Source organism: Meleagris gallopavo, chromosome 1 (assembly GCF_905368555.1).
Source record: "Meleagris gallopavo chromosome 1, MGAL_WU_HG_1.1, whole genome shotgun sequence".
Taxonomy (NCBI): Eukaryota; Metazoa; Chordata; class Aves; order Galliformes; family Phasianidae; genus Meleagris; species Meleagris gallopavo.
The window spans coordinates 136,021,071-136,046,953 of NC_139404.1; the positions used below are offsets into that span (position 1 = coordinate 136,021,071).

Here is a 25,883-nt window from a genome sequence, read left to right on the forward strand (position 1 = left end):
GCAGTGATTCCATGAACTGTCACTTCTCTAATGGAATCCCGTACAAGCTTTATGTGTCAAATTGAGAATCTGTGTTCAGCTGATGTGCATAGGATCCACAACATTGTGATCACATGCACTGTGTTGTTCATAAATATGAACATACTTGCTATTGGTTGATGACTTTACATATTAGGTGACTTTAAAAACCCAGGAACTCAGGAAAGCCTGCAGAATCTGGCTTTTTCATGTCACACTGGTGCTGTGTGACCTCTTAAATAATCACTTCAGAAGCCACATGGACGCTGCAGGTACTTCAGCTCAACCCAATAACTGACACCTAGGTGCTCCTCTCTTTACCTAAGCAAGAGACAGAAGAATTGAGTTCAGTAACCAAGAAACAGGGCAATTATAATAAAGTTTTTTGATTGGAATGCATATTACAATGCTAAAACCAAGTGTAACAGCTTTTCTGCTCCTTTCTGTGAAAGGTAATTAGAGCAACCTTACCTCCATGTGATTTTCCATGTAGCAAACGCTGGGAGTTTTTCCAGTATGCTCCTAAAATATCAATTTGGATTCAGAAGTGAGCTCTTGCAAGGATAAGAACAAAAGAAAAATAGCTCTCATCTGTGTTGCTAAAGGTATTCCACTGGATAACACTTTCTGCTATGACAAATATTTCAGGTGGAACAGATTTATGCTACTGACTATTGGCAGTGGGTACTCTTTGCGAGATAAGTTCAAGACTTGCCTCCAAAAAAAGACTTGCTGGCTCTGTCATATCTCTAGGAAACGTTATGTCCCCTGAGCTGTCCAGAGAGATGAGAAATAGGGCTGTGCATGCTTAGGCTTCTTTGACCAGATTTGTCTTTTGCAGCAATATATTGAAATATATATAGAAAGGTCTATTTTGTGGCTCTCACTTGGCATCAGCGGTGTTCTGACGCAGGCAAATTCATTCCCGGCCAATGATACAACTGTGGTCATTATGGAAAGGATAAAGAATATTTGGGCAGTACTTAAATTCTTAAGCTAAATACTCCAAATAGCTCCTTGGTGGCTCTACTTTCATCATGAGGCCTTCTACTTAGGCCCAAATTATTTGCTAAAGGTAAGTGGTTTGAATACCTCTGCTACTGAGACAGTTAGATGACAGTGCAATGAATGTTTTGTGAAATTTATTAGCACTTAAAGTGATAGAGTGAAGAGCTAACAAAGGGCACTAGATGTCTAAATTCCTTTGTAAATCTGTTCTGTAGTTCTTAGGTAAATATATTTTCATGAAGTTGTGTTGTGATTATCCAAATTTGTCAAGGCAGTTCTAAAAAGCTTCCATACACCAAAAAAATGGTAAGAAAGCAGCAGCAAGGCATCCGTATCAATCACAGCAATAAGCACATTTCTTGAAAATGAAAGAAGTTTTCTTACTTTGGAAAGAAGGACTGGGTAGGAACATTTATTAACATTGAAGTTTCAGGTGTCAGGTTCTGCAACTTAAACTGTGAGTGGTCCGGAGTACACTTTTCATTAATGCGTGTTTTATCCTTGCATGGTTGTTTACATTTTTTTCCTTTGTTACATAGACTCTTGTTTGACCTTTTCTAATAATAGTAATAACATTTGATCTAAAATTATGAATAAATAGATGGCTCTTCAAGTAATATAAATTCACACATTCTTTTGAAGTCAGTGGAGATCCTTCAGTTTACATTGGCCTAGGAGCTATGCCAGACTGTCAGGTTGTACTTTGCAACCATATGGCATTAAAATGTTCATGTCACTGCCAAAAGAGAAGAGTTCCTGTGCAAGTGCTTAACAGCCCCTACTTTAACAGTGACTGAGCAAGATCTTTAAAGACACTTGTTCTTTTCCGATGTCATGGAACTCTTATTGAGCTATCACTGGTTGAAATTTCCAGGGATTTATGATAGGAATTTACATAAAATCTTATGATAGCATTGTTTAACTAAATAATTACTTACATGTATTTTTTTTTATAAATGGCTACATCTTCCTCAGTTGAATTTTAAGAAATCAAGTTTTTAAAACTGCTGATGCTGTTCTTGAGATTGCGCTATTACTATGTGTTGTACGTATTTTATAAGTTATCTGTGATTTATATTTAATGAAATTTGTTAATAGATCGGACTTTAAATACGTCAAGTTTTATTGGCACTCAAAAATGAGAATTTTATATATGAAGTGACAGTATAATTTGACATGCTTTGGTACTCACTTTTGTAGTCTGATAGCAATTAAATGAGTTTAAACAAGTTTGGTATGAAGCAGTCTTCCTCTGTATCGTTACCTTCAGAAATCCCCAAATTCACAACCAGGGAGCTGATTTTATTTTCACTTATAACAATTTTTCTCTGATTGTAACACCTTTAACTTGGTAAAGCTTCTCATTATTTACATGAGTATAGCTGAAAGATGAACCAGACCCAGAGGGTAGAAGATTTATCAGTAAAATGTGCCAGGTTGTTAAAATTCTTCACTTCTAGTCTTAATCATTTGTATTCAAGCAATGGCTCTGGGTTACTGTTTGTGGAAGTAACACTGAATGCAGGCTTTATGTCTAACAGAAGGTGAGGGCAGACAGCCTGATTTCCCTAGGTAACAAAACTTTTAACTGCTTTGTAGTTCACAGTCAATGTGGAACTGTGACATATGCAGCAAAAAAAAAGTTAATGTTCCAAGTTGGATCTGGTGTAGGCTCCTTTTCAACAGGTTATGTATGTAGCTCTAACTCCAAAAAGAACTGGGTTCTGATGTATTAACTCAGATAGCTACCATTACAGTAGCTATTTAAGCAGCTCACATGTGCAGTTATATTGCAAAAAGCAGCTATTAAAAGTGCTGCCTTACTGAAGTGACCCGCCATTTGATATTTAATTGAGATGACAGTCTTTTGTGAACAATACCAGTATCTCTAGCCTTATATTATGAGGAAGTTATAACTGACACAAATGTGCCTGTGCAATCTTGAAGACGTCTGACATGTTGATATCTCAATATTTTATCTTAAGATAGTCATAGGAAAGTTCTCTTTGTTTTCCACCATCATGTATTTTTGATTGATTATTGTTATGCATTGTGAAGTATCACCTGTTCCCATATGCTTTATGCTCAGTAGCCTTCCCAAGGACTGCACATACCATACTGTTGTTCCAAGCCTAATTATCCTTACAGTATTTCAGAACAGGCAGTACTAAGAGAAGTAGAGATAATGGTCTGGAAAGGCCCAGAATCAAAATGAATCCAGGAAGGAGTATGGGGGAAGAAGCTCTGAGTAATCTGTAAGGGAAAACAACACCAAATTTGGAATCCATGCTTGATTTTCTAGACAAACAATGTTTTAAGAAAATCTCTATGTATGATACCATTCAGAAAGACCTTAGTTGTTTTTTTCTTATGCTCTTGACTGCTTTGGAATGGAAAAAGTGGGATAGAAAAGAAAAACAACATGCACAAGTAAGCTTCTGCACACAGAAAAGATCAGTGCATAAGTGAGATTTTTCAGTGAAAGCCAAGAGAGAATACTCTATTACACAAATGTGACAGAACCATCCTGTGGAAGGAAGCAAATAAATCTTTCTTCATTTCTCTCGAATTTTATTCTTATGCCTGCACACACTGTATCTGCCTTTATCTGCAGGAGCACTATGATACAGTAGTTAACTCCATGATGACATGCTTAGCAAAGGATGCTGTGAATAATAGTACTTGATAATATCAAGTATTTTATTTTATCTCCTAGTTTTAATTTTGCAGCTGAACAGAATCCTACAATGCCTTGATGTACTGCAAGTCTCTTCTAAGAGCCCTTTAATGTCTTGATATCCAAGTGCTCTAAGACAAATGCTTATCTGTTCAGTTTAGGCAGAAGGTAGAAAAGAATGATTTGGGTTTTGTAAGACTAAAAATTCTCGTGGAAGCCTTTATCTGAAAGTTGTTTTACACATTGCCCTGAACACCAGCAGTCTGATCTCTTCTGGAAAAAAATCTGCTTGTAGAGGTTATTGCTTTGTTTCTGCTGCCTGGTGTAAAAGTAGGTATTCCCTGCTGCCTGGAGGAAATAGGTGTTTTGGGGGTGCGATTGATCAATACATTTAATCACTGTCTGAAACTACTAAAAATGCATAGTACTGAATTTCTAGATACTTTTCTTGATAACATTAATATTCACACTCATGTAATATAGAGCTTCATATAGAGCTTTCATACGCCTTGAAATCTCAGCCTTACTGATAGTCATGATTTTTGAAGAATAATATTCCATCACTGAATTTTTCTTGGCAACTCAAAATTGTTGTTGTTGTTATTATTATTATTTTAAGGGAAGAATCAATATGCTAATAAGTAAACCAGAAATGTATTATCTTAGTACAATGCCAAGAGACACAGCTTTACCTGTAGTGACATTTAACATACCATTGTCTGAGGTAATGAGCAATTTAATTGTTCTTGTAATCTGAATAATGTGTCATAATTTAAGCTTTATGCAGTTTAAATTTATACTTGCATCAACAAATCTGGTAAGCCCCTTGTCACTATTTCCTTGCCACTGTTTTGACTTTTAGTACTGTAATAAATTGTTCAGACCAAAAGACCAACTTCTTTGCTCTATAAAGCAGTACACATAATGTCCTTTAAGTGCAGATCAATGCCTGTGCCATTTCTCAGCAATGCGAGTTTCAAAAATACCTCTCAGCTGTCAGCTCACCTTCATCAATGCAGTTGTCTCTGAAATGCCTTATATATCCCAGGCAGACTCTGAAACTGAACCTCTAAATCAAAAAACAAAAGGAGATGGATTAATCAATAAGGATGCTTTCATTTTCTCTATTTTTTTCCCCAGGCTGAATCCCCAGACATAACAATCAAATCAGTTTCGTCTAAGCTATACCAAAGCCTATAAAGGTTATTTGACAAAGATTCACTTTTTCACACAGATAAGATAGTTGTACATTTTCCCCTCTCTTTCTCTCTTTCTTCTTGCCTCCCTCTCTCCTCCTTCTCTCCCTCCCTCCCTTCTCCTCCCTTCTTTCCTCCCTCCCTCCCTTCCTTTTCTCTCTTTCTCTCTCTCTTTCCTTAAGTAGACTTGATTTTGGACACTCATTTACAGGCTCAGCTTAACAAAAAAAAAAAAAAAAAAAAATCTCTCCCCTTTGCTTTCTAAATACCTTCTAGTTTTAATATTATACTATTTATATCTGAATGTTAGAATAAGACTTTATAGAATGTTTATAAAGTATTTACTCATTGCTTTCCAAGACTTGTTTTGGGAGGGGGAGAAGCCCAGTGAACCTAAGAAAAATGATAGATTCAAGTTCTTAAATACTATCACTAGTAATATTAGAAGTATTACTCAGTATTTTCCCCTGAATGTCCAGGACTAAATGATTTTTTGACCTCCCCATTACCAGTGTGCTTAGTTTAAGCTCTCTTCCTTTCTAATCTTATGTAGGGAAGCAAATCCAATCCCTTTCTTTTTTTAATGTTCTACTGAAACAAAACAGCACGGAGCTGTGCACTCTTTATAATAAAAACAACTGGTTCAGATATTATCTAAAGATCTTGTTACCTTTGGTTACTTTCAGTCTACTCTGAAATGTTTATCGTATAGAGCAAGACAGATCAAACAGTTACAATAAATGGAAGTGGGAATATGGGGTGTATTTTATAATACCAGAACCATGAGCTAAGCTGGTGCACAATTCCTACCTGAATCATATAACATTTGTTTGGGATTTTTCCTCCTCAAAATAGCTATACACTGGGCTTGAGTGCTAATTAGTGCAGAGTTTTGGCCACATTTACTTCAGAAAACCAATGGGAATTAAGTGGAGGAAATACACGTGCTTTAGGCAGAGTTCCTCTGTAGATTGGTGTCTCTGAGGGGGCCAGGATAACACTAACAAAATAGGCACTGTGGAGAGGCTTTCTTTTTCCCTTTTGTGGAACTAACAAATACTGAACTTTGGAGCGCCATTTCATTGAGTCACTTTTCATGTCCTTAGGCAGTGAATTAATTTACCAATTTACTATGGGAAAAGTTACAGAGTTAGCAATGTCTTTGTGGAAGGGAATCCTGTTAACATTTATGCTTTTTATGTGTTATGAGAGGTGTCTTATGAATATAGTTCTAGAAGTTGGTTATGTATTATACTACTCCCAGTACTGAACCTTCTCCATTTCAATGTACACATTTAATCATAATGTATTATCTCCCACTGCTATACTTACCTACTCTTCCCACCAAGTAATTCTCTTCTTCTAGTTTAGTCAAAGCCTAAGATGCTCAATTAGGAACTGGCATTATGAATTTGTCAAATAAGTTCTGTTAATTATCTTTTATGGATCAATATCGCAGAACATTTAGTTTAAGTACACTGAAAACATTTAATAATGTACTTAAATTATTCTAATAGTTTACTGTGTTGTATGTTCTTATGAGATGCAGTTAAAAAATTATATATTATTGGAACTGTCATGGAAATTAATGTAATCTATTGTTATACTTTTTCCATGGCAGATGCCATACTAATTACATCATCTGACAATTGCTAAGTATAACAGATTATACACGTAATAAGTCATATAATCTTTTTCATGAGTGAGATAGCATTACATAATTGTCAAATGACCCAACGGAAAAGAAAATTAATGAACTGATTAGTGTTACTTATCTTTATTATAAATTTACAGCTTTATTAAATATACAGGGATAAAAATCGCCCAAATACCTAAGAGACATAGATTCAGTAAGAAATTTGAACTAGATTTTACGTAAAAATATGGTCCCAAGGTAAAGAAAAACAAGCTATTTTAAGAAATTCTCATCAAGTATCTGCTTACTCCTGGTGATACTACTGTCAGTAGGTTTTTTTTTTCTGCTTGACTTAAAAATTCTCTTTGGATTCTACTATTGTGCAAGCCAGAGTTTGTTTCTAAACTCTATGAATTAACTAGCTGCATTCTGCTCTCCCCATAAAAAGATAGCAAACACCCACCTATTTTTCAGAAGTAAGCTTTCTGTAGAATTTCCCTTTCATTCAGAAAGTTATGAAGTAGTACTTATTCTTCATGTAGTAGTGTAATGATGAGAGCTTTCATCTGAGAAACAGGAAGCACTGGTTTAGGTACTGTCATAACCTGAACCTGAGGGGACACGAATAAGTACAACAAGCTCCAGGATAGGGGTGATGTTAGAGTTTGAATGATGAGAAGGAAAACCTTCCCTAAGTTAAAGCTATGCATGCATACAGCACAGAATTCTAAACTAACAGAATATGATCCAGAAAAATTTTAGAGATGTAACTAATATTCCAGGTCTCAACATAAAGAGGAGAAACAGTTTCTGTCAGTGCAGAACAGCCTGTCCTCTCAAGCTAACAAAATTGCCTTGTGAGGCTAGAAATTATGTTCCTCCTCAGTCAGCAGAAGGAAATACAGCAGAGGTACTGAAATTCATTTTGTAGGTTTAGAAAAACTGGCAAAGTGTGCATTTCCCTGTCACATGGGCTGATTTTAGTTTTCAGTAAGGTAGCAGGCCTTGAAGAAGCTCTAAGCTTTGTAGTTAGGTTGCCTTGAATCTGTCCTATGAATTGGGTGTTTCTGTCTTGTTTTCTGAGGAGTAGCATCTATAATAGTAGTAATTAGTAAACACAATTGTTGACCATATTAAGTAAATAAATAAATAAAAAACAACAGGAATAAATGACAAGAAGTCGGTTTATTTGAAAGAGTGGTTGTAAGAAGGAGATAAGGGCAGCCCAGCTCTGGGTGGCAGTAGACATCTTTCTACAATGCCAAATTAAATGACTACAATTCCAGATGGAATTAGATACTTATTTCCTGTTAACTAGTTCTAGAGCATCTTCTGTTCAAGGAACTGTTTGATTTAGACACTTAACTCTCTCTTGGTGTTGAAGTTGAAGTCTAGCAAGTCCAATCCTTGCTTTTCCTCTACAGACCAGTCAGATAAAGGCTGGGCATCATCATGGTTTGTTGGTGAAATTTAGGTGTGTTGAAGGATTGTAGCCATTAGACTCGGTGTGTCTGCTTCATTTAGCTAAGTGTCCTCAGCTGCAGCTGGAGACTTGCATATCAGGGCTGGCCATCTAATGTACACTCACAGTGGTTGGGAATAAGCTCTTGCTAGAATGGAATGCATCCCATTGAAAAATAGGGCAGATGAGTCATGATATATACCTTTTTCCTGCATATGTACAGAAGTCGTGTGTGCCTGAGTTGTACTCACCCATACTTACATAAGGTGAGATAAATCCCATCATTTGTAGTTAGTCTAGTTTTCAAAACAGAACTTAGGTAGCACAGTTGATTTTTAAAATTGTGCCCAAAGTTGATTTAGTACTGGTTGCCCTACTAGCCAAGATGTGAAACATAATCACAGATTATTGATATGAAAATTCTGTTTCACTCTGTTATTTTAATACTTCTGTGTTGTAAAATATTGTTATTTTAAACAAAATAAGCTTATATTTGGAAAGACGAGAGCAAAGAAATCGGATAATAGTGATGTAAAAGTTTTAACTGGCATTTCAGACTCAGCGTCTGCATTTTGGTCTCAGTGCTGCTTTTCTGTATAATAGGAGCTGAGGTAGGCTCAATATTAAAACAGGCACTTGGACATACTTAATTGTTTTGGATGTACCTTCAGGAAGTCTGTCTGGAGCATTGGGTTTTGTTCACTTTGGAGTACCAAACACATACATTATTTTATCTGCATTCAGATGACAGATGGAGAAACACTTCGACAGTCTGTTCTAGAAATTATGACATCAGTCAGCTGATGTCTTCCAAAGTCCTTATGTACATAGCTGTTAGAAGGGTAAACGGAATTTTTACATAACCTATAGACTGAAGTTGCATCCAGAAGCAGTATAAATGACTAGAGCATGTTGTGATTGTGAACTGGGAGTCAGATTGCTTCATGTCTGCTAGGATCAGTGTGAACATGATGGGCTACAACTGATGCCCTCATCCTATGGGGAAAGTAATGTTTATGTTACTGTTTTCTATACACTTCTGATTCAGCCTTGCATTGTGAAAGTGTGTTGGAATCAGTCTGATGAAATTTCTCACAGAGACACTATGTTCAGCAACCAGTTCTTCTGGTTAGTACTGTTATTAAGAAAGGATTGAAAGACATTACCTGGTGCCAGACTTTAACTGTTGAGTGGAAAAAAACCCACAGCTTCATTTCTACTGCTGTAATATTTTTAATAGATGTGGTGATCATTACTAATGATGTCACAATATTTTATTATAGGTTACTTACGAAATTGCTGGTGCAGTAGAAAAAAATAAAGATTCCCTTTCACAAAATCTCATATTTGTAATGAAAAGTAAGTAAATGGTTTTGTGGTTGCTGTTCTTGTTAGAAATCAAGATGTTAAGCCTGGACTTTGATTTTCATTTTTTTTTTTGATAGTGCATACATATTTTTATTTCCAAAAAAAAAAAAAAAAAAAAAAAAGTCATCCTCATCTTCACTGCTTGAGTATCGTTTTTAGAAGCAGCATCTGGGCATTCTTGTTTTCCAGTGAATAGATACAAATGTTCATTGAAATACAAAATTAAATACTACCTTTCCATGTGCATATTGTATAATTATGCCTAATAATAATGCATCTCCATTTATTAATTAATGATTCATAATTGGATAATTAAAAACCTAATTCATTTACTCTTTCTTGAAGAAAAACAACATTTTCCTCAGGGAAATGTCAATACACCCTGAGATGCTATTTGTCTTTGTTCCAACTAGTGCAGTCTTCCCTTAATATCTTACATATTTGTATTTCTTTCAATAGAAATGGAGATCTTTCGGAAGAAATATTTGTCTTCCAAATCAGCCGTGCTGTTACAGTATATTGTTTTTTAGCAATTTTACTGTGAAACTAAGCTCTCTGGTAAAATATCTGATGTTTTCAAAGGCAAATAGTATACATGAAGGATTAAAAAAGAAAGAATTAATCTTGAATATAATCCTATTGATTATAGTTCCTGTTCTCACTATTGGAATTTCTATGATTATCTACTAAATAGCACAAGAAGTTTTATCATCAATTTCCAGTGTATTCTACAAGAGAGCATTCTTCCATTCTCTCAAACAGTTTTTTTTTACATCATCTTTGCTATTTTGTTTAATAATCTATGCAGCTGTTAAAAGGGAGGAATTGAGAATTGGATTGCATATAAAATATTTGATTTGCAGCGAGTGAATATATATAATTAACAAGTCAAATAATAATAAATATAATTAATGGACAAATTCTGAAGGCAGAATATTTAAAAGGATCTAAGTGACTTAAGGGCTACATTCCTTCTTTTTTAAGTGACTTAGACTTTCGGAACTTAAAACTACTAATTGTCAGTGATGTTTTTCCTTTTGTGTCAATTGGATAAGTTACATAGATGTATAGCTTAAGTGCTTTCTTCTTTTGTTTTTCATTGAATTTAGTTTCCTTACGCAGCTAAAAAAATCTTTAAATACACTAACAGCATCAAAGTCATTTTCATATATATATTCGAAGGTGGAACATACATGTCCTGTAGATGAACCAGGAGATACTAATAACATAGGTTTTATCTGTTTTGATTTGAAGGGCAAAATTTTAATGTCTTTCCTAATGCTACCTATTACATTTGTCCATATTTAAAAAAGGACTATGTCCACCGATAGTGCTGAAATTTATTCAAGTACTGCTTTAGTATCTTATAACTTTATTATTAGTGCTAAGTCAGCAATAATAATCTCCATAGGAAAGAAGAAGCAAATGTATTATATTTAAACATCTAGTAAATATGTCTTTACTCAGCTATTAAATAGCAAACTGAAGATTTCTACTTGTTATGCTAAACTTAATGGCATTTTTAATGACCTTTATTCCATTTATTCATTAACTGGATTTATTATGAAGTATCCTATCTGTCCTGAGATTCACAGTTTTAGTTTAAAAACATCTCTTGAACATAATTTGTTCTGTGCTAATTATCACACTACATCAAAAATATGTATGGCATTATTATTTTTTTAATATTTTAAATGTGATTTTGATGCAAAGAAACATGAACTTAGCTTGCTATAGTTCTGTCCTTCACCTAGCCTTTTTTTTTTTTTTTTTAAATCTATTACTATGTTATATTTTATATAATTGTTTTTCTTTGGTGCAATGGCTATCCAGAATTGACTGCTGCCAAGTGCCTTAATCATTTTTAAATGCTACTTGTTAGATAAATAGTGCATCATGTATCTCTTACATTGCTTTAATAGATAGATATATTAGTAGTCAGTAATGGAACAAAAGTCAGATGTGATTATAACATAAGTAATTAAATTTGGACAGATCACAGCCTAAGAGGTTTTGTTTTCTGTCCTGTTTTGTTCAGAATAGGACCGAAATAGGTTGAAAAAGGATGTTACTGATGACTGACATTCTTAGATATTGAATGCTTTTTGGTAACTGTCAGTGCATAAAATAATAGTTTTTGGGATGTCCGTTCATTTTACATTTATTTTTTTAACTGTCTGTTACTGGATGCATATTTTTCCTTCCTTTATGTATATGGTTTTTAAACTGTATTTTATTTTCATGCATTAATTTCTTCTTTTTTCTAGCCAGTGAAAATGTAGTCATCAATCAATTGTTCCAGTCCAAACTGACACAGACTGGATCACTTGTTCCTCCATATCATTCCCTTAAGTTCAAAGGATGTAAAGCAGCACTGCTGAATAAAAAAACATCAGTAGCCTGTGCAGGTGGAGAAACAAAGAAATACGTGGAGCTCAGTAAGGTAAGAATTTATGACTCTTCTGTGGTTTTGTATGAAGATGAACTCTGTAAATTGTTAGTTTATATAGTTACTTGCATATACATTTTTCAGATGATTCGAAAACAAACTTGTATGTTTCTACAAATCAAACTTGTACATTTCTGAACTTGCCTCTTTTTCTGCTAGCTAAGTCAGCCCCAAAATTTAAAAAGAACAACAAACAAACAAAACTTTGGTAGGGTACTAAAATATAGTTGTTAATGTCATGGGACATCTCTCTTTTGAGGAGAAATCACATGGTTTGCAGAGTTTGTTCTTGATAAAGCTTTGGAATTCCTCCTTCTAGAAAAGAAGCAAGTAGTTTCCTCGATGCACCAGCTGCCTTGCCAAGCTTCTTCAATTGTGCAACTTTATTTTTGGCTTACAGCTGCACAAAGTTGATTCTACCATGGGATTAAGGAGCTTGCTCTCATGTGTCTTTTAGAGGGCTTTATGCAAGCACTTCCACAGAAAAGCGATGAGAGTTTCCTCATAGCCTTACTGCTGATAGTACCGTAATTCTTGTCTACTGTTCTTGTCAGTAATCTCAGTGGAAAAACATAACTTGAAGTGAACGGTGTTGGTTTGAGAATATATTTAGCAAACAGCTGAGGCATCACAAGGTGCATTTAGGTGCCTTTCTGCTATAGTAATAGCTTCCTAAAGGAAGTTTCCTAAGCTTTTGAAAAAGATCCTAGTCCCATACATGGAAGGAAGCATGAAAGGCATGTCCAAGTTAGAAGCCTAATGAAGCTGAGAGAAACACCATGCAGCTGGGACCTCTGAAACTGAGGCTTTTCACCAGTCCAAAATAGCTTTTAACCAGGAGTTACTCTCTTGAGAGTGAGATAAAGTATTCAAATTCCTTTGGGAAGCACAATAAATTAAGTCAGATCTTCCAGATTCAGTGAGAATGGTTTAAACTATTGGGTGTTAGATGGAAGGCGGTTGAGACCGTCATCCTTCATCTAGCCACAGAGGCAAGGGTTGCTTGGTTTCCTGAACGTAGGCTTTGAGATGAACTATGCAAGTAAGACAGTACACAACTTAGTTTGTAGGTACTAAATTGGCCTAATTTAAGCAAGGTAGTATGCTGTCCTGGATGACTGAAGCAGGGCATAATATATCTAAACTGTTCCAGTGCCAACACTACTGCTTTTTTGGAATAGACACCTGATGAAGGAGCTGGAAGTAGGTAAGCGCTTAATTTCTTTTGTGGATCAAGTCCAATCTATAACTGTCCTGTCTCACATAATTTTTTCCCTTCACCTGCATAGCCTCGAAAATCCACTGTGATAAGCTAAAATGATGTTATTGTTTTGTTGTTGGTATTGTAATTGAAAATGCAATGTAACAGGCATTTTTTCATTAGCTTAGAACTGAAATGACGACATTTTGGAAAATCGTAACTACTGTATTTTTATTGGATTTTATCCTGAGGGAAAAGGCAGCAAAGGAAAAAAAGAAAAAAGAAAAAAAAGAGAGAGGAAGAAAATGAAAGAGGGACATTAAGACAAGAATTATCAACCAGAGGATGTCATTCCTTTTATAGCTAAAATCTGAGACAGATACATATAATACATTGTATAATGTGTGTTATAATTTGATGAGAAATGTAAAATGGTAGGTTTTCATGCTGCTGTGTGTGAATATTCTAGACTCCTCCATATCCAGGGAAGAGAAGGTCACATCTAGGTCCAGAAGTCACATAGGAGTTTGTTATGATTTCCTTGTCCTTTCAGCTTCTCATCTGCCATCCTAGCAATTTGTTAGGTTATACAATCACAGATTTCTCTGTAGATGGCCATGCATTTACCTAATGTTAGACCTCTCAGGTCTCACTGGTGACTTTTTCATTGTTTTGGAACATGTTGTCAGAGGTAAGAGTAGGCAACCTCTCTGAACTCAACACTCTACTTGTAGTAGGATCCAACAAACAGTGAATCCATCCCAAAATAGACATGAAAGCTGGTAGACCAAAAGCTGGTCATAATTCTGGAGCAGATAAGGACTTGTAGGAATAAAGTTCTCAAGTCTCTGTAATGCATGAAGACTGTGTTTCCTTTTCACATAAAAGAAAAAATATTTTCACTAATACTCTCACAACTCTCTTTTGCTGACGTCAGCTCTTTCTCCCTAGTCTCTCTGTAATCTTTTCCTAATGTATGGTGTTGCTTTCCTCTCGCTTCCTTTGGAAGAGTCAGTGGGCTTCACAGTTCACATAGTGTTAGCTGAGTCACATAAATCTACATCATAATCAAAAGGCTCTTATAATCATTGACTTTTCACTGCTCTTCTTTATGATCACTTTGCTTCACTGACTGTTTGTTGAAGAGCTTGTCTGCTGCAAAACTTTTGCTATGCCTTCTGGTTAAAGCTTTTAAATATTGTGCTTGTAAAGGGAGATTTTTAGAAGGCTTTGGCTTCTTAACAGAGATTGAAGAGTTTTTTTCTATATACATTATTTCTGTAGATTAGAGGTATAATATTTTCCAACTTAAAGCTGTATATTCAAGAGTAATAGGGAAGTACAGCTTTGGTGATGTAGTCTTGTTCTTAAGCCATACCTAGAGATATCCAAGGAGATTGAATTAAATTCATTTTTGGTTCTTGCTTTGCTTTTTTTCTTTTCTGTCTCTCATACTGAACAAAACACTTATTTCCCATGGAAAGTGTAGGCAAAACAGGACAGCTGGCAAAAAATTTAGCATCCAGAGCTTTTTTCCTGGCTCTTCCACTAACTCAGCTAATGGTCTAGGACTAGTGACTTAACTTATTGGGAGAAATGGGTGAGTACAGAGGTAGCTTTTAGTTATATTCTTAAAACATTTTGTAAACATTAACTAAGAAATATCATAGTCAGGCTAGTGTTTTTGTTTTTTTTTTTTTGGGGGGGGGGATGTTGTTTTTTTTTTTTTTATGAAAAAAACCTGTAGCAAACAGCTCACTTTTCTGTTCTGCCTTTAAAATCTTATTGCATCCTATTAAGTAAGATTTGAAATAAAAAAGATCTCCAGAATCTAGCAAAGTGAGTAGAGAATTGCCAACGCTGCAATATTTTTAATGGAAATTGGCTGTGGAAAGCCAAACTGTGGAAATAGACCCTTTTTTAAAGCAATAGGAAAATTGCAGGAGTGGGCCAGAATGTGCTGACCTGATAGAAAGGGAGTTTTATGGTGTAAGTGGACTCAAGAAAGGCAATAAAAAGAAAAGTCAAGAGCCTTGATACAGACGTTTGAATCTAAGAGCTCGGCCAAATTCTAGAATGCAGTAGTTTCCCAGTCTTTCTGTAAAAACTTAAAAAAAAAAAAGATAATGGTATATATTTTAGGTTGCTTATTTCCTTTTTTTCTCAAAGATAGGAAGTAGAACAGTATAAAATAAATTCATTCTCTACTCCCAATTACGATGCATGGGAAGCATAACGTTAGTTCTAACATAATATAAAGTTACTGATAACTTATGACAAATATAGTTGAAAATTACTTTAACAAAAGTTAAACTGCATTCACTTATACAGGAAAAGAAGAGAGGTTTTTTAAAATATTCAAATTATTGATTTGCCTTCAACATTTTCTAATTACCTGTGCTTGCATTTAGCCACTTGAGCATCTGCCAAAGACATAAGGAAACTTTTCAGAGAGTTACAGAGTTGTCCTACAAATATGCAGACTGTATGGGATACTACCTGCACAAGTCCTGCTTCAACAGTAAAATTCCAAACCACATGGCTTTGCTCAATTATTCAGAAAAGGAATATTATCTTTACAGTGGTATGCAGCTGCTTCTGAAATCAGAATTTTATTGTTAGTCATAGCTCCGCAGGCAGATTTTTATCCTCCTTCCCAATTCTTTCTTAAAACCAAATCATTGTAAATGACATACTCTTTGTGTACATGTTTGCCTTTGTTATCAAGTTGTGTAATAATGAAAGCAAATTGTTAGTGCCCATCTTGAGTTAAAGATTCTGTTGTGTGCTTTTTTTTCCCTACAGCTGTTGAAAAAGAAGGGGACATCCTCATTTCTTCAAAAACTGGAACGAGGGGGCCCAACCACTGTGGCAGTACAACTCAGGGTTAGTAAACATTTTCTGGACAGCAATATTAAAACAAACAAAAATAATAATAATAAAAAAAAGCATAAACCAAAACAACAACAACATCAATAACTACAACCAAAAAAGGCAGAATTAGTCTCTACAAATTGCAGTGGCAGAAAAAATCATATTCATGTGTAAGCCACTTACATGGCTGTGACATATCTTTTGAGAAACTTATTTTAAAGAGTTACAAGAGCATGTTTTGTGCAGTTGCCTTTCCTGCATAATAATGACTGAGAATCGTTCTGTGTTGTTTTTTTGTTTTGTTTTTTTTTTTTTTTCCCACAGAAATCACTCACAGATATTATTGGGAAGCTACAGAACTGCACGCCACATTCTATTCATTGTATAAAGCCTAATAACTCCAAGTTGCCGGATACTTTTGACAATTTTTATGTGTCTGCTCAACTGCAGTATATTGGTGTCCTAGACATGGTCAAAATCATACGATACGGATATCCCTTTCGTTTCTCTTTCACAGACTTCTTGTCAAGGTAAATTAAGTTTTATAAAAGCTTTTTCTTACCTACAGTACAAAGCCTTCTGGTAGTGCTTGCAGTCATGTTCTGGTAGTGCTTGCAGTCTTTTTTTGTTGATGGGTCTTTCAGATTTCACAGAAAAATCATGTCTGCTAGCAAAGCATATAGGGTTGTTACTTTTAAGGGCAGGAATGAGGAACTTCATGGAAATGCATTTATAAATATCATTAAAAAGTATATTCAATGTGAAAAAGACAATTTCATGCAATAGTTTTATTTTTATAATTTATACTACTTATGTGATTTATAAAATAGAAAATATTGCATATCGTCCCGAAGTAATTAAAAAAGAGATATCGTTTCCTTTTTTCAGTTTTTCAGTGTAGTTGTCACTGGTTTAGTGTTTGTATTTCATGTGTTAGGATTTGCTTCTGCATGTTTATGAGTGAAATATGCTCACACCACAACTTCATTTTTATTAGTGTCAGAAATTAGTGGAAAACTCAGTTTTTATTATTGTTATAATTAACATTTTAAATTAATGTAGAATGAATGAGAGACTTAGGTCACTGTTTCTGGGTGAAGACAAACTCTTTCCTCATGCCTGTTTCAGTTTTTTTTTGTTTTTGTTTTGGCTCACTTATGCTCTCTAATACTTCAACAATTGAAAAGCACTGACTTATGCAAAGGATATGTGTTATGAAACTTAATGCACATAGAATCAGATAATGACTTGAGCTGGAAAGGACCTTAAAGACAATCTACTTCTTCTCCTCTGTCATGGGGCCTCTTTTTTGCCCTGATAAGGAGTACCTCTTCAGTTTTCCCTTAAGCTGCCTTTAAGTATTGGAAGGCCACAATGACATTTTCCTGGAGCCTTCTTTTCTCCAGGCTGAACAACCCCAGCTCTCTCAGTCTGTTTGCACAGAAGAGATTGTCCAGCCCTCTGATCATCCTCATGGCCCTCTTGGACCTACTCTTGACAACTCCATGTCCTTCTTGTACTTCATTACTGCAAATGGGGTCTCAAGAGCAAAGCAAAGGGGAAGAGTCACCTCCCTCACACTGCTGTGACACTTAGAATTCATGCAACTTTTTATTCTGCAAGTGCTCATTTGCCAGCTCAAGTTGTTTTTTCATCAACCAAGTCCTGCTTCTCAGGGCTACTCTCACATGTCTCAAAGATGTGTTCATCCTCTCTGAAAACATTTACTCTCCCCTTGGCTTTCCTCAAGGGGCAAAAGAATTACTCTCCATGTAGAGGAATACAGAATAACACAGAGGGAAATAATGAAAATAAGCAATTTGCCTCTCTTAATTCAATTATAGATGCACCTCAGTATAATGGAATTTGCCTGTACCTTAATATTATCTTGAATGCTTCCTAAGAAATTGCAATCTAAATAATTTTTCCTTTATTCTATCATCTGTGCTCAGAGCTTGTCTGTAAATACTAAATACAAGTAAGGGCTCTTGATTTTCATGGAGGTTTTCTCTTTTATAGGAGAGAGCTTCCTTCACATTTGAGGGATCTTAACAAGCAGTTCGATTTTGTGGCCCCAAGGGAAGAGAAAATAGACCTATGTATGTAAAACACAAGGCCTGTTAACTTAATATAGATATGACCCTTTGAACTACTAGTCCAAGAATGATTTCAGCCAAAGAAACAAAGATTGCAGTCCCCAGACTGGTTGTGGTGAGAGGTTTCCCCATAACTATAAGAATTCACCTTCAGTGTCTTTAAATCCTTATGATGGGCTGAGTTGTAGCTGTGCTGTTCAGCTGCAAAGTGTATTGTATTAGTGATGCAAGGAAATCTTGTTTTTCTAGAGTTACATGTACTATACAGTTCTCCTGGGTTTAGCTGGCCTGAGAAGTAAAGGATATTAATGGGGGTCTAAAAGCACTGTATAAGATCAAAGAGGATTTGTGGCCCAGATCCCAACCTGAATTCCCTAGTGACAGTAAATTTCTACCCTTCCTCATCCTCCTGGCAGTTTTCATCCATTTATGTTTAGAGTCTTCCTTATTGGTAATGTGGTCAGAGTTAAAAAATGCTAATTAATGACAAATTCAAAACCCTTTTTTTTTTTTTTTTTTGGTTAATAAAAAGATAGAATGTTTGAATTAGGAGCCTTTGTGGTGAAGGGGGAAAAGGGGAAGAATATCAGGAAAGCTGTGTGGTCTGTCAATTATACAGAGAGAACCATTGCTTTCTTAATTGGATGAATCTGAATAAATTCCTATTCATGTTTTGTTAGGGATTAATATGACTAGTGTCACATTTGAATTCTTCTGATAGCTAAGAAAAGACAGGAGCTAAGGAAAGGTCATATTCTGCAAGAGCACTTCTTCCTTGGCTACAAAGCTTAATCATTATTTCTATTGCTGTCCTTTTTAGACTTATGACTTTTCCTTCGGTATTATCAAAGTGAAGCTTGACAGCTGTTAGATGAACCCCTCAATCACTAAGGTTGCTGATCAGAAGAGAAATCCTGTAGAAATTCTGGTTCCTAAGTGGAAGCTGTGACAGTTATTGTCAATGAATATGTAATAAAAATGGGAATTAATAAGGTCAGATGTTATTAAGTGCTGTAAAAACAGGCAGCACCAAGTTAATTGTGAAATGATATATGTTATTTTAGAGGATTTGCCAACTCCAGCTGCAGTGTTTCTGCTGAATTTGCCTGCAGTGTTGGCTCAGTTTCTAAAGCTCTTTGAGTAGAGAGTCAGGAATCAGTTTTTGCCTTAGCTTTAAACTAAAAAGCCTTAAATAGAATGCATTTTGAACTGCTGACAAAGTTTGCCCTTATCATCGTTGTTAATATCTCAAGGGTCTAGATTTTGAAATTACTTTTAAGAAAGAAAGCAGCAAGAGCAACACTGGAAAGAGTTCAGAGTTTCCAATTAGCAGCCAAAATTGCGTGCATAGGTAAAATATTCTCAAATATCCTTTTCCTGGAAGAAGGAAAACAATGAAATAATGAAATGAAATGAAATAATGACAAGTAGGAACTGTTCATGCAACTTCCTCAGGGCTCTAATGTTTTCTTAAACTTGTGTACAACTACCAAAACGGATTGCACTTCAGAGATTGGAGGTGGGAGGCGTTTTCCTGTCCTCTTTCTTAAAATTAACCATGTAGGTCTAGCCTAGTGTATGCCAGCCATATGTAGTCAACAAGGAGAACTACATACTGACAAAGAACAATTCAGCACCATCTCTATCCAAGTCAAAAAATAGCTATCTGCAGGTGGCTGTTTCTTTTGAGCATTTAGTGTTTTCTTGTCTTACTTAAAATGAAGTTAATACCACCCAGGATAACCAGTAGGAACTCTAATAGGAACAGAGTGATTATTATTAATTTTTTACTGTTCTGTGCAGTGGCAAAGGAAATGCATATTCATTGTGTACTCTACTACCAGTATAGAATAAGAGGACTCATAACTGTGTGACACAGGCAGAGCCTGGCTGTACAAGTTTAATATCTAGGACCTAATCTCTTTGCATCAATTAATAAAATGGATTCTGGCTGACTTTCGTGTCATTCACCTCACTTGGTGCTCAAGGAAGACATGTAAAAGCCATTTGGAATATAAATTTTTAACAATACTGATAGTGATCAAGGACCCATCCTGGGTAATGAACTGAGCTTGTATTTCTTGTTCGGTGAAGCAGAATGCAGCTGTTCAGGCACGGTAAGGTAAAAAAGAGGCACAACAGTTCTCTATTTCATTCATTCTGAACACTTTATTTTGGTACCATCCTCTATGACTGTCTCTACGATTAATGTTTTGTAAATTAGATTAAAAAATAAAATTGTTTTTTCCTCTTTTTTTCCTCTTTAATGTAGTTCATTAAATTTCTAAGCCATACTCAGTGCTTTGCTTTGCCAGTGTTTTAATTTCCTGAGGCAAGGAACAGTTTATGGACTATCTTCCACCTTAGAAATAAGGTACATGTGTCGCACATAGGTCTTGTGACTGGATCCTTGCTTAACAGTGGAGACTGCAAGGTCTTGTTCAGGTCCTGAATGAAGACATCTTTGTTAGCCTTTCCTGCCTGTTTGCAGCACACTTTGAGGACTGTTAGACCCTCCAAAAATCTCTGCACATTATGTGAACTGCTAGGAAAACTGAAACTTTGATTTAGTAGCTGATGAGTACTGATGAGTTTCTATGACCAAAAAAAAAGCAAAATGTTCAGAAAGCCTGAATAATTGTCTGCTAATTTGATGTTCCCTTTCTTTACTTCAGCACTTTTTTTGTGTGTTTCTTGGAATTTTATAACTGTCTCTCAGGCTTCCAGACTGTCTTTTCTGGATTTAACTCTTTCAATTTTGTCTTGGTTTTTTGATTGTTTGTTTTTTCATAATGCAACTCCTGTTCTGCTTTGAATTGCTGCTCATGGAAAAAGACAGAAAATTTCATGCTGTCAAGGAGAGCCAACTGGCTGCATGTAAAGACATCTCTTACAGAAGAGATCAATCTATAGAATAGTATGATTCACCATTTCTAGGTGTTTTATTAAAATGGTTTAAATTGAGTCAATATAATCTTCAGTTGCACCTATGCACATGCAGTCATGTAGCTTATAACAGTTGCTTATTCTAACTGGGAAGACGGAGTTATGTCAAAGTTTGGAGACATAATACTAGACCTTCTTCCTCTTCCTTTTTTTTTTTTTTTAAATTTGGCTACTCTTTTTTTTTTTTTGCTTGTACAGAATATGTTGAATATCTAAGTTATAACATATAATCCACGTGGAATCAATTAAAAAAAACCCAAAAATTCTTAAAGAACATAATGCTTTGAAAATAGAATGTTAATAAGTGTTAACATTCTAGTTGTTTGTTTTTATTTTTTTTTCTTTTAAAGTAACTTTAAAATAGATGGCAAAACATCTATCTTAATTAGAAATATTTGGAAAGAACATATGGAACACAATGATATTAGATTTCTTACAGTAATATTAGCAGTGAGTGAAAAAAGTATTTTTAAAACCTGTTCTAATTACAGGTTTTCTTCATTTTAAGTATGAAGTTTGCAGAGGTTACATTTAAGAAGTTCTATTCAAGGCAGCTTCATTGATACCAAAATGTGGACTAGCACAAGATCCAGAATGACTTCAGAGAACGTAATGGTCGCTAACTCATCCAGACAGCCAACTTTGCTGAGAGATTATTCTGAAGAGAAGCCTTTTTTTAACATGAAAGCTTAAGTTCATGGCAATGTCATTGCATTTGTCTAGTAACGTTTGTCCTTCTGCAAATGGCGTAAAGCCATTAGGAATAACTATTGCAAACTTTTGATCAAATTTGTAATGTTGACTGATGCAGCACTGCACCAAAGTATTGTTTATGTTTGTGGATTTTTTGTAGGATTTATCTTTGCAAATCTGAATTCTCTTTGTTTGGAAGCATTGTGATGTTCAGTTCTTTCTCTCTGTCTTTTTTTTCCTCTGGAGGGTGCAATATAATGACCACTTGTGAATTAAAAAAAATGCAGCAAATCATTTCAGAGGCTTGTGAACAAGTTATAAAGGTTAAGCAGGGCATTAGAAATAATGCCCACTTTGCAATCTACTGGTAGGTCATCACACTGAGTGGCCTTTTTAGCTTTATTGTTTGCTATACAGTAATATCAATCAATTTTGTTATAGAACAATGCATTGGTATGCACCATGTTAACTTAAATGCTTGCAATGAGAACAAGGTATAGTCTACTGCTGTTAAAAAGCAGAATTGCATTAAAGTAGATATAAGTTGGTATCACTGTACCAATTTATACCAAGCAGGTATCAGTATTGTGCAGATTGCAGCTTTGGACCTGGAACTGGAAGCTGTATTTCTGATTGATAGAATTAATAGGATGAGCATTTTTGTTTGTCTTTTTTTTTTTTTTAATGCAAGAAAAGATGAGTAAATGAAGTATTTTGAAGTCATCAATTTGAGAGTGCTTTTAACACAAATTCATAAAAATGGTAATGACTAATTTCTAGTGAAGAATGAAAGTCATCAACAAAGCTTAATGCTGTGATCTTTTTGGCAGTTTTGGTAATCATCAAATTCTATATAGAAGTTACCTTAATAATTATGCAGAAGTATTAAAGTATTAAAAAATGTGGAGGTCTTTTGAAGGAGATTCATTTTATTCATGTATAGCTGGATGAAAAATTTGATGTCCTAAGTGTAAGAAACAAACTTTGGCCTTGGGCTTTCAAAAATATATGTCCACAAAGAAATGGAGAAATCTGAAACCTTAATACTTCTGTAAAGATATTTCTGTGAAGTTCGAACACCAATTGCACTACAAAGAAAGGTTTTATTTTTATTTATTATTTACTGTTGTATTATTTTATTACTTTATTTCTTATAAGTATTCCTTGTCCTCAAACCTAACCCCAAATAAACTGTGCTTCTAACTGCAATTCAGTGGGGGCATTTAAATGTATCATCTTTGTGCTTTTTTGCCCACCTATCTGATAATGAAGTACAGTTTGGAATAATTTATGGCAGTCTCAGAATTATGCTAAATTATTAATCCCTTGTTAAATCCTGCTGATGTAAGAGATTGATTATACTATAAGGGATGACCAGAACTGAGAGTCCACTGATGATCTTCCTGGCAAACTGCATAAGGTGGAGTTGGTGTGTATTAGGTAGGGATTTGCCTAGATGTGAATCCATATTTGGGACTGTGTTAGAGGTTTTAGGCCATTTGAATTGTACAGTGTGATATTAGTAGTATCTGACACTCATAATATAAATGGTGTACTGATTGTGTACTGATGGGCAGTCGGCTGAATATGAGCCAGCAGTGTGTCCAGGTGGCCAAGAGGGCTAATGACATCCTGGCTTGTATCAGGAATGGTGTAGTGAGCAGGACTAGGGAAGTCATCCTGCCCCTGGACTCAGCACTGATGAGGCCTCACCTCGAGTACTGTGTTCAGTTTTGGGCACCTTAATACAGAAAGGACATTGAGGTGCTGGAGCAGGTCCAAAGAAGGGCAACAAGGGAAAGGGCTTGGAAAATGTGCCCTACGAGGAGAGAGCGAAAAAACAGAGAATATATTGAAGTTAAAGCAGAAGCAGCTGTTGAAGCTAAACCATGGTACTACCAGTTCTCCTGGCCGCAGAATAAGCTGTATTATACATGCTGAACAGCAGTCCTGATGCGACATGTCACAGTCACAAAACAGTTGGTGTTTCTGGGGCTCATTGACACATTACACAAATGAGTATAAGAGAAAAATTTGAGCAGACTTCTCAATGGTAATTGAGATGTCTAGCTTTGTTCGTTATTTAGAAGGAAAAATTTCAGCATTTTCCAGGCATCTTTTAAACTTTGTAATGCAGCCCTCATTTTTTAAAGCAATTGTAATTGGATGTAAATTCTGGCATCATTTCAGTGAATTCAGCTGAATTATTTGTCATGTACTTAGAGTTCTGCAAGACCGGCATAAAAAGGGGTCCCCTGAGTGGTGGGATGTAACTTAGTAATAAAATACACAGATACAGGGAAAATAAAGGTGACATGGTCAGTTTTATGGCTGACAGTTTGTAGCTTCTGAATGTGTGGTGTCCAATCTAAATAATCTTTCAGTTTTATGTGTATGTCAGATTGTATGGAATGTATAAATCTTAGTGGAACTTCCTACATTGAGTTTATTTTTTTTGTGCAATAGAGCACATCGTATTTTTTACGTTTTTTCAAAGAGAACCTTAAGTTATTTTTTTTCTCTCCATTCCTGTACATATGCTAGGGGTGTTTTTCACTTTTTTTTTTTTTTTTTTTTTTTTCCTATTTAGATTCATTTTCTTGTGCAACTATGAATATGTAGGACACCAGCAAACACAATTGTGGCTGAACTGTTCTGGCAGGTCCAGTCATTTTCTTTATTTTAACTTAAAGAAATGTTTGTGGATTTTTAAAATGTTTATTATTTCATTTCCAGATTATATTCCTCTCGTGGTACCTCTGGACTGACATTCAGCTTCCACTGTCTGAATTTGACATTTCTCATCCCTTAGAGTTAACTAAACATCTATTAAATCATAAAATAACCCTCTAAATTATCCTTATAATACCTATGCGTATTTTACATCTCTGAATTTAAAAGCTCTTGCTGTTTCTAATCATGCTTCCACAGAATACTAAAATACCACAGTAGAAGGTTCCACCTAAAAAATGGATTATAAAAATAACTAAAATTATATTTGAGTGCAAATATGAATATTGAAGGTGCTTGAGCCATATCCCAAGAGGACCCCCAAATCTCTGTACCTAAAACAATGAATTGTTATGACATTAATTGTTAATGTTAAAAATAACGTCAACTGTTTTCAGAACTTTGTTGTTTCAATCAAAATAGTTCTTGAGTACTTCACAATTTGCTGACAGCCTCTAATGACAAAGATAATGGACTTGGATTTATATATGGTAGTAAGAACTTCACTTAAATACCTGTCACAGAAATAAACCTGTTAAAAGAAAATATTATCAACCACTAATCCCTTCAATAATCCTTATATGTTGAAAGCCTTTTAAGGAAATACCTATTAAAATGTTAGCTCTACTAAATTAATACAAACAGCTATCTTTAAAATAAACATTTTGAGCAAGTAACTCTGAACACATTAGTTTATGCTAATAGCACTGTGCAGGAACTTTGAATTATCTAATTATGGTGCAAATTGTCACATGGGTAAATTAATTTTGCTATATAGCTTTAAAATCACTTCTGTGCATTCATTGATTAATTAAATATAACTGTGTGCTTTTGGTCCCTAGAAAATATAATTAGTTGCTTTTGACTGATTCTGTCTGCTCATCGAGCTTGTATAAATGCAGTCCAACTGCCCCACGGTCAGAAGCCACGGTGACCCTCCTGCTGTTTTTTTCTTTCTGTGGTTCTGCAGCTGTTAAATTCTTTCCACTCAACTCAGATATTCATGGCACCCTTTTTCTCCTTAACTGCATCCTGATATTCTTTACAATTTAATCTTCAGCACAAGAATCTGTAATGAGACCTCCTGAAGCTAGACTTCGTAGTCAGACGGAATAATAGTGAGTGGTTAATACTGGAGACATCTGAAAGCAAAAAAAAAAATCCAGTGCAAGGGATATGTAGATTAGTCAGTGGATGTTTGTGGGGTTTTTTTTGTTTTTGTTTTTATTTTTCTTAGACCAGTGCTGCATTTATTTAATGTCATTGATTGCAGAATTATCCCTGTGTACTGTCTAAATGAGAACAGAATCTGTTCTAGTACTGATACAGTAGCCCAAGGGAGCAACCTTCAGATGTCTTGGTAAATGTTGATTTTTCAGCAGTACAATTTGTCTAATTGTTACACATTGTGAGCCAGAAGAATCCCCATTACCCAGAGTGATTCTTCTCCTGGTGTTCAGAGGGCACAAGGGAAACTCTCACGGCAGACATATAGGTAGTGATGATCTTTCAGAGTATTTGTTCTGCCT

The 25,883-nt window shown here is 35.2% G+C and overlaps 1 protein-coding gene across 7 annotated transcripts in view; it reads left to right on the forward strand.

Moving 5' to 3' along the window:
- Positions 1-25,883, forward strand: part of MYO16 (myosin XVI) — a 356,972-nt gene that overhangs the window by 259,367 nt on the left and 71,722 nt on the right. For all 7 annotated transcript variants that reach the window (XM_085215386.1, XM_085215393.1, XM_085215400.1 and 4 more), the window contains exons 24-27: positions 9,281-9,356; positions 11,633-11,808; positions 15,821-15,901; positions 16,214-16,419. In XM_085215386.1, coding sequence (XP_085071512.1) covers positions 9,281-9,356; positions 11,633-11,808; positions 15,821-15,901; positions 16,214-16,419 — 539 coding nt within the window. The remainder of the gene's footprint in view (positions 1-9,280; positions 9,357-11,632; positions 11,809-15,820; positions 15,902-16,213; positions 16,420-25,883) is intronic.